The sequence below is a fragment of the Mustelus asterias genome, chromosome 1 (genome assembly GCF_964213995.1).
Source record: "Mustelus asterias chromosome 1, sMusAst1.hap1.1, whole genome shotgun sequence".
NCBI lineage: Eukaryota > Metazoa > Chordata > Chondrichthyes > Carcharhiniformes > Triakidae > Mustelus > Mustelus asterias.
In genome coordinates, this window is record NC_135801.1 from 7,959,883 (window position 1) to 7,969,048 (window position 9,166).

General features: G+C 49.1%; 1 protein-coding gene across 1 annotated transcript; it reads right to left on the minus strand.

The window, feature by feature from the left end:
- Window positions 1–1,527: 1,527 nt before the first annotated feature.
- Window positions 1,528–2,322, minus strand: atoh1a (atonal bHLH transcription factor 1a). The gene has a single exon (XM_078225191.1). It carries the CDS (start codon window positions 2,320–2,322, stop codon window positions 1,528–1,530), a length of 795 nt encoding a protein of 264 aa, XP_078081317.1.
- Between the last annotated feature and the right edge of the window lie 6,844 nt (window positions 2,323–9,166).

Consider the following 9,166-nt stretch of genomic DNA (forward strand, 5'->3'; position numbering starts at 1 on the left):
ATTCTTTTTACACCTTCCTGGGGGGTGGGGGGGGGGGGGGGGGGGGACGAGTCCTCGGGGGACATTTGTGTGTTACCAGATAAATAACAAAACATCACCTGATATTTTTCAGTAATATTTATTTTAGGTTTAAAAACTCATATAAAGCGACAGTACATAAAACGGTGGCAATAAAAAAAATCGCTAAGGGTGAAACGAATCCTTAAAAACGCGTTACATTCTCTCCCCCCCCCCCCCCCCACACACACACACACACTTGTCCGATTAGAATTTAAAAATTTATATTTATATATAATATGTACAGCAGATAACTGAACAGGCTCATGCAATCGAGAAAGTAGTACACTCGGTTCAGCAATAAATAATAATTTGTATTCCCAGCAGCCAAGACACAAAACTCTACGAGACAAAACGTTTCTCACAAACCAATATTATCCTAAATATAAACTCTCGCTCTCTCTCTATACGCCACCGCATGTAAGAGGGTTACTTAAATATCTCAAACGCGTAAAGTTGGCTGTTCTGCCGAAAGGCTGAGCTTTAAAGTGCGTGCGTTGCAAGCTACATCACCACTCGTACATGGAATTAGTATCAAAATTAGCAATTCTCTCTTCCCCCACCCCCCTCACGAAAGGTCACAAAACCAAAATATATTCTATTAGCATCGAGCAGTGACAGCAAAACGAAAATTGATACACTACAAAATAAAAAATAACAGAGATACCAATAGTTCATTCCCGGAGCATGAAGAGGTTGCTTAGAAAAGTGAACTCAGGAGGTGTGGCAGCATCTGTAAGGAGGAGAGAGAGAGAGAGACAGAAAGCGGAGTTAACATCCCCAGTGTCAACTTTTTCAGAAGAGCCAACTTGGTCAAAATGGTTAACTTTCGCCAAGAGAGGCGGGTACAATTTTGTCTTTTAAAAAGCGTTTAGACAGTTATATGGGTACGATGGGTATAGAGGGATATGGGCCAAATGCGGGCAATTGGGATTAGCTTAGGTGTTTAAAAAAGGGAGGCATGGACAAGTTGGGCCGAAGGGCCTGTTTCCAAGCTGTAAACCTCAATGACTCTATGAGAGTCGACTTTCTTCAAGAGAGACGACTTTCTCCAAGAGACTCAACTTTCTCCGAGAAGAATTAACTTTTAAAGACCCAACTGTTTCAGAAACAACATTGTCAAAAAAAGTCAACTTTGAAACAAAGTCAATATTTTGGAAAGAGTCGACTTTTCCATAAAGAGTTAACATTTTTAAAAAGAGTCAACATTGTCAAAGAGCCAAAAAAAGTGGAAACTGCAACTCTCGTGTCTTCTCTCTCTCCTTTACAGATGCTGCCAGACTTGATGAATTTTTCCAGCATCCTCCTCTTCTCTCAGATTCCAAAAATCATCAGTGTTTTTTGCTTGTTTTTTTGTAGTTTTTTAAAAAAAGTGACAAGTTCATTCCCGGATCTCTTTGTCCCTGCTACTGACAATGACTTGCTGGAGTTTATGGTGGTAGTTCCCCCACTCCCCGGGCTGGGGGGAGTTTAATCGTCTTCGCTGGGCAGGTCCAGAGGGGCGTCCTCGGAGTCGCTGTAGTGGGAGCGGGGGGAGAACTCGCCGTCGCTGCGGTGGGAGCGGGGGGAGGTCTTGCTGCCCTCCTGCGAGGGCGGGGAGAGGGCCAGGGCCAGCGGCGTGGCGGCGGAACCCGCCTCCGGGAAGGGGAAAGGGAGCGGCGGGTAGCGGCGGGCAGGCTGGGCGGGGGTGGCGCCGGCGGCGGGAAGCGCGCCGGCCCGCGGCGGGCTCTCCGCCTCGCCGCCGCCCTGCAGCAGCTCGGCGAGCGCGTTGATGTAGATCTGGGCCATCTGCAGCGTCTCGTACTTGGAGAGCTTCTTGTCGTTGTTGAAGGAGGGGATGACATTGCGGAGCTGGTCGAAGGCGTGATTCAGGCCGTGCATCCTCCTGCGCTCCCGGGCGTTGGCGGCCAGCCGCCGCTGCTTCTGCACCCCGTTGGCGTGGCGGCTCGGCGGGGCGCGCTGCCGGCAGCCCAGCTCCTCCAGCCCCGCGCCCTTCCGCTTGCACAGCTCCCGCACCTTGGCGGCGGCGGCGGGACTCCCGCCGCCCAGCTCCGCCGGCCCCCCGCCGCCCTCCAGCAGCAGCAGCTGCTCCTCCGAGGAGCCGGGCGACAGGTAGCCGGCGTGCCCCGAGCAGCCACCTTGCAAGCTGGGCGCCAGCCACCCTCGGGGGTCGCTGTCCAGCAGGGAGAGTGCAGCAGTGGCGGCGTAGCCCTGAACCGTCTGCTGCTGCTGCAAACACCTTCCAGCCGCGGCCAGCTCTTTCATTTCACTCCAATCTCCCGAATGGCTCATTGCAAAACGAATGCAAAATCCCCCCAAAAAGTTTCTTTTTTTTTGCAACAAAAAGTTCTGGAGTGCAACTTAATTGCAGTTGCACAAATGCAACTTTTCCCTCTTCTTGCACGTTGGTGGACGCGTGTATTGTTTATGTAAATAGCCCAGCACTGTATTTGCAGACACACACACGCCGATAACAAGCCGATGCGACCCACCAGGCGTGTGCAGGTGTATTATGGAAAATACAACACCCTCCTCTTGCTGCAGGAGCGGGGCTGCGGGCCGCCTTTAAATGCGGCACGCGCCGCCCGGGGATCAAAGGCGCCGCGCGCTTCCTCCCCCCCCCCTCCCCTCCCCGTGCCCAGTCCGCCGGGGTATGAATGGGCCGCTCGCGCCGGTCGCGTGTGGGCAGCCAATGGGCGCGCGGGCCGGCGCGTGCGGCTGGCGAATGAACGAGCGCGGTGTCCTCCCCTCCGCCAATCGAGAGGGGAAGCCGGGCCGCTATGTAAATGAGAAGGGGGGTGGCGGCCAATCAGAGACAATGGGCGGGGGTGGGGCGCGCGTGGTTGGGGCTGGAGTGTGTGTATATGTGCGCGGGTGGGGGGGGAGAGAGTTCCCTCGCCCCATTTGTATCAATGAAAAGGGACGGCACGTGCCGCCCCCCCGCCCCTCCGCCAATCGAGAGGGGAAGGCAGGCCGCTATGCAAATGAGGGAGGAGGTGGCAGCCAATCAGAGACAATGGGCGGGGGTGGGGCGCGCGTGGTTGGGTTGATGTTTGAGTCTCGGGGGGGGGGGGGGTCGACCATCACTCCGTTTGTATCAATGAACAGGGACGGCACGCGCCCCCCCTTCTCCCTCTCCCCCCCGCCCCCCCTCCCTGTCAGCGCTGATTGGCTACCTCCACCCTCACCCCGCCCACTTTCCCGGGCCCCGTTCCACGCACCTTGCGCCGGCCACGCGACTGGTTTCACACTCTGTCCCCTCTGTCTCTGCAAAGACCTGGGCACCACTTGTGTGGGTGTGAGTGTGTGTGAGCAGCTCCTGCAGCCAGCTCCTAACCTTCACTCATCCACCCCACCCCATTTAACCCACTTAAACACCCTCCCCCCCAACTCCAATGCATAAGGGAGGGCAGTTTGGATGCATATGCTGACTGGACTCCCCGCCCGGCCCCCCAAAAAAACAATGCCCAAGGGGAGGGCAGTTTGGGTACATGTGCTGAGTTATGGGTACAATCTTAATTGTGCAATAGTTTGCACATTTTCTTTTTCAAACAAAAATTAAGATATGCCCTGGGACCACTTTTAAATGGTTCTCCCTATCCTTAACCAGTGCCCTCAGTTTAAATCGTGGATTAATGAATTCTCAATGCACGCCTTAAAATGCTGCCAACATGGAAAGTTACACAGATAGATAATGTGCTGCATTAACTATAATCGGATCTCCCTCCTCTCTTCCCATATATGACCCTGCTATTTATTTTTTTGGGGGGGGGGATTTAATTCTCTGTGCACTCCTTAAAATGATCCCGACTCGGAAAGTTACACTGCAAGTTGCCTGTGGTGCATTAACCACAATCGTGTAGGGTCTCTTTCCCTCTTCCCATAGATGACCCTGCTTTTTTTAGGGGTGTGTATGGGGGGAATCTACATCAGTCAGTCCTAGACCCGATGGCAAAAGGTGTTTGGGGGAGGCAGCAAGATTCCCCCCCCCCCCGGTGCTTACTGTACAATTGCAACGATTGGGATGCTGTGCAAAAAATAAAATCACAGAGCTCTCTCTGTTTTTTTGTCTCTCAATATCAAATGTTGCCCGTTTGCTCCAAAAGTTGGAACACCCAGGTTGTTCTATAAGCAGATCGGTAAACATTTTTTTACCCTGTGCAAACAAACGGTATCGTGCATTTTAAATGAGAAAGCTGCATTTGGCAACTTTTATCCTAGCCGCAACAAACATATTCCACCCAGTCAAACCAGGTGTGTGTTGAAGCTTTAGAACTTGGCTGGATCTCAGGAGCAGAAGCGAGCCTCGCCAAACTCGATTAAAGGCAGGATTTTGAGGACGGATTATGGTCCTTTCACTCTGAAACAGTAGCAATCGTCTCCCCTCTTGTGATGTGTTACAATTGCGATCAGTTACAGCACGTGGTGAGCCCGTCTGAATGGCAATTTATAGCCAAGAATCACTTCTAGATGTGTGTGACTCATATCTACAATGGGAGTTCAGGACTGTAACACCATTGTACAGTAATATGGAGAAACGTGCCTTAGAGAAGTGCCCGTGTTAAGCCTATTAAAGGATTAGTTTCCCACTGCGGCGTGTTTACTTTAGAGTTATTTTGCTACCGCAAGTATCCACTTTTCCTCTTTCAACCTTTGGCCCGACCTATTTTTTTAATCCTCCATTAATTTATCACAGGAGACTGAAGCTAATAGAACAGTTAATCTCATCTGAAAAAAAAATCAATTAATTTTTTTTCCCCCGCAGTTAAATTGTATTCCCGGAATCTCTTCCAGTCCCCCCGTTGGCTTTCGAGTTACTGTGTCAGTCTGATTTCTGACAGGCCAGAGATAACTGCTTCTTTGTGCTTGTATAAGATTGGCAGAGAGGTTTTGTTTTAGTGTGAAAGTTAGTAAGGGGCACGCCTGTCCTTTCCAGCAACTTTTGCAATGGATAAGTTAAAGTAAATGATAGAATTCGCACACACGAAATAACATTCCGCTGGCATTTGTTCTATTTGAAATAAGCACACTTATGAGACAACAACATTCAGATTAAATCAATCAGACACCAATGGGGCAATTTATGGTGTCCGAGTTCTGTATGAAACCAGAATCACAGCTTTTCATAGTAGAACAAAGAACAGTACAGCACTGGAACAGGCCCTTCGGCCCTCCAAGCCTGCACCGATTATGTTGACCTACCTAGAACAACCCTCTATCTGTATCCCTCTATTTCTCGCCTGTTCATATGTCAATCCAGATAAGTGCTAACGTGTCTGCCTCAAACACCTCACTTGGCAGTGCATTCCAGGCCATCATCATCCTCTGTGCAAAAAACTTTCCCTGCACTTCTCTACTGAACGTCTCCCCTGAACCTGTGCCCCCTTGTAATTGTCATTTCTGCCCTAGGAAAAAGCTTCCAACTGTTCACCCTATCCATACCCCTCATAATTTTATAAACTTCTATCAGGTCACCCCTCAGTCTCTGTCTTTCCAGGGAGAACAATCTCAGTTTATTAAATCTCTCCTGGTAGCTAATGCCCTCCATACCAGGCAACATTCTGGTAAACGTTTCTGCACTCTCTCCAAAGCCTCCACATCCTTCTGGTAGTGTGGTGACCAGAATTGGACACAGTATTCCAAACATGGCCTAACCAATGTTTTATATAACAATAACATAATTTGCCAACTTTTATACTCAATGCCCCATCTGATAAAGACAAGCATATCATATGCTTTCTTCACCACCTTTTCCACCTGTGCCGCCATTTTTAAGGATCTGTGGACCTGAACTCCCAGATCTCTCTGTGTGTCTATGCTCCTGATGGTTCTGCCATTTATTTTATAGCTCCCACCTGAATTGAATCTACCAAAATGCATCACCTCGCATTTTTCCGGATTAAGTTCCATCTACCATTTCTCTGCCAATTTTCCAGCCTATCTCCATCCTGCTGTATTCTCTGACAATCTTCATTGCTATCCACAACTCCAGCAATCTTAGTATCACCCGCAAACTTGCTAATCAGACCAGCTATGTTTTCTTCCAAGTCATTTAAAGAATTACAAACACAGAGGTCCCAGCACTGATCCCTGTGGAACACCACTAGTTACAGACCTCCATTCAGAACAACACCCTTTCACCCCTATTCTCTGTCTTCTATGGCTAAGCCAGTTCTGAATCCATCTAGCTAGTTCACCCTTGATCCCATGTGATTTAACCTTTTACACCAGCCTGCCATGAGGGACCTTGTCAAATGATTTACTAAAGTCCATGTAGACAACATCCACGGCCCTTCCCTCATCAATCGGGCGGCACGGTAGCACAGTGGTTAGCACTGCTGCTTCACAGCTCCAGGGTCCTGGGTTCGATGCTCGGGTCACTGTCTGTGTGGAGTTTGCACATTCTCCTCGTGTCTGTGTGGGTTTCCTCCGGGTGCTCCGGTTTCCTCCCACAGTCCAAAGATGTGCGGGTTAGGTTGATTGGCCAGGTTAAAAATTGCCCCTTAGAGTCCTGGGATGTGTAGGTTAGAGGGATTAGCGGGTAAATATGTGGGGGTAGGGCCTGGGTGGGATTGTGGTCGGTGCAGACTCGATGGGCCGAATGGCCTCCTTCTGCACTGTATGATTTCTATGAATCATTTTTATCACCTCCTTAAAAAACACAATCAAATTAGTGAGACACAATCTCTTCCATACAAAACCATGCTGTCTGTCGCTAATAAGATCATTCAATTCCAAATGTGTATAGCTCCTATTCATAAGAATCTTCTCCAACAATTTCACTATCACTGACATGAAGCTCACTGACCCTTCTTAAATAACAGGACAACAGTGGCTATCCTCCAATCCTCTGGGACCTCACCTGTACCCAATGAGGAAACAAAGATTTCTGTTAGAGGCCCAGCAATTTCCTCCCTTGTCTCCCTCAGGAATCTGGGATAGATGCCATTTGGTCCTGGGGATTTGTCTACCTTAATGCTTTTTAATATACCTAACACTCCCTCCCTCATAATGATGACTTGCTCTAGAGAATTTACATACCCCTCCGAGACACCATCAATAAACATGTTCCTGTCCTTTGTGAATACTGATGCAAAGTACTCATTAAGGATCTCACCCACTTCCTTTGGTTCTATGCATAATTTCCCTCCTTTGTCCGTGTTTGTCCTAGAGTTTGTACTTGAGTTTGCACGTTCTCCCCATGTCTGCATGGGTTTCCCCCAGTTTCCTCCCACAGTCCAAAGATATGCAGGTTAGGTGGATTGACATGGTAAATTGCCCCTTTGTGTCTCAAGATGTGTCAGTCATGTGGTATGACCATGCTAAGTTGCCCCTTAATATCCAAAGATGTGCAGGTTAAGTGGATTGACCAGGCTAAATTGTCCCTTAGTGTCCCAAGATGAGTAGGTTAGATGCCTTAACCATGGGAAATATGGGGGTTAGGGGATAGGGTGGGGGTGAGGGCGGTGCAGGCTCAATGGGGCGAATGGCCTTCTTCTGCAGTGTAGTGGCTCTATTTTATGATTCTATAAAATATAAGGTTTTTTGCAGAGATTGATGTGAAGCTGGTCTAAGTGTGGGACTGGCTGCTCTTTTCAGAGGAACCAATTTGTGTTTTTTTTGTGTGTGTCTTCTGCCTGTGTGTAATGTGGAGCGAGGATGGGCTGTGTCAGGAGGAGCATGAGATTAGTGGGGTGGGGGGAATGAAGGTGAACAGGATGGGGGGGGGGGGGTGGCATGAACTGTAAATCTGCCTCTGGGTGTCTCCCTCATTGACAATCTCCCTGATTCCCTCTATTAAGGCATGTCGAATCTCCCAGGGGCTTAAAATGACACGATGCATTTGCCTGATGTTTCAGCTAGAATATATACTAAACGGTGTGTATAAAATGACAGCATCACCGCAGCCCAGGATTAACCTGTTCTGCACACAATCAGGTGTCATATGCACCCATTTCAGAGGTTAGAACTATAGAACCGGGGTGGCACATTGGCACAGTGGTTAGCACTGCTGCCTCACAGTGCCAGGGACCTGGATTCAATTCCCCGCTTGGGTCACTGTCTGTGTGGAGTTTGCAAATTCTCCCCGTGTCTGCGTGAGTTTCCTCCGAGTGCCCTGGTTTCCTCCCACAGTCCAAAGATTTGCGGGTTGGATGGATTGGTCGTGCTAAATTCTCCCTTAGTTTAAAGTTTATTTATTAGTCACAAGTAGGCTTACATTAACACTGCAATGAAGTTACTGTGAAATTCCCCTAGTCACCACACTCCAGCGGCTGTTTGGGTCAATGCACCCAATGAGCACGTCTTTCAGACTGTGGGAGGAAACCGAAGCACCCGGAGGAAACCCACGCAGACACGGAGAGAACGTGCAGAGTCTGCACAGACAGTGACCCAAGCCAGGAATCGACCCCAGGTCTCTGGCGCTGTGAGGCAGAGTGTACCCGAACAGGTGCTGGAGTGTGGCGACTAGGGGATTTTCACAATAACTTCATTGCAGTGTTAATGTAAGCCTACTTGTGATTATCATAGAAATCATAGAAATCATAGAAACCCTACAGTGCAGAAGGAGGCCATTCGGCCCATCGAGTCTGCACCGACCACAATCCCACCCAGGCCCTACCCGCTAATCCCTTTTTTTTACCCGCTAATCCCTCTAACCTACGCCTCCCAGGACTCTAAGGGGCAATTTTTAACCTGGCCAATCAACCTAACCCGCACATCTTTGGACTGTGGGAGGAAACCGGAGCACCCGGAGGAAACCCACGCAGACACGAGGAGAATGTGCAAACTCCACACAGACAGTGACCTGAGCCGGGAATCGAACCCGGGACCCTGGAGCTGTGAAGCAGCAGTGCTAACCACTGTGCTACCGTGCCGCCCCAATAAATAACTTTACTTTGAAGGAGACCATTCAATACATCGCGCCAGTGTACACCAGTCCACTCTCCCCTTTCTCCATAGACCAGCAAACAATGTCAGATATCCTTTTTGAGAATCACTATTGAATCTGCATTCAGTGTGTTCCAAATCTGAACAACTCACTCAGTAAAATACAACACAAATCTCACACCTAACTTTAATTTTTTTTGCGTGCCAGTGTATTTAACCT

Excerpts from the sequence above, each read along its gene's own strand:
- atoh1a (XM_078225191.1), bottom strand. The coding sequence starts at position 2,322 with ATGAAAGAGCTGGCCGCGGCTGGAAGGTGTTTGCAGCAGCAGCAGACG.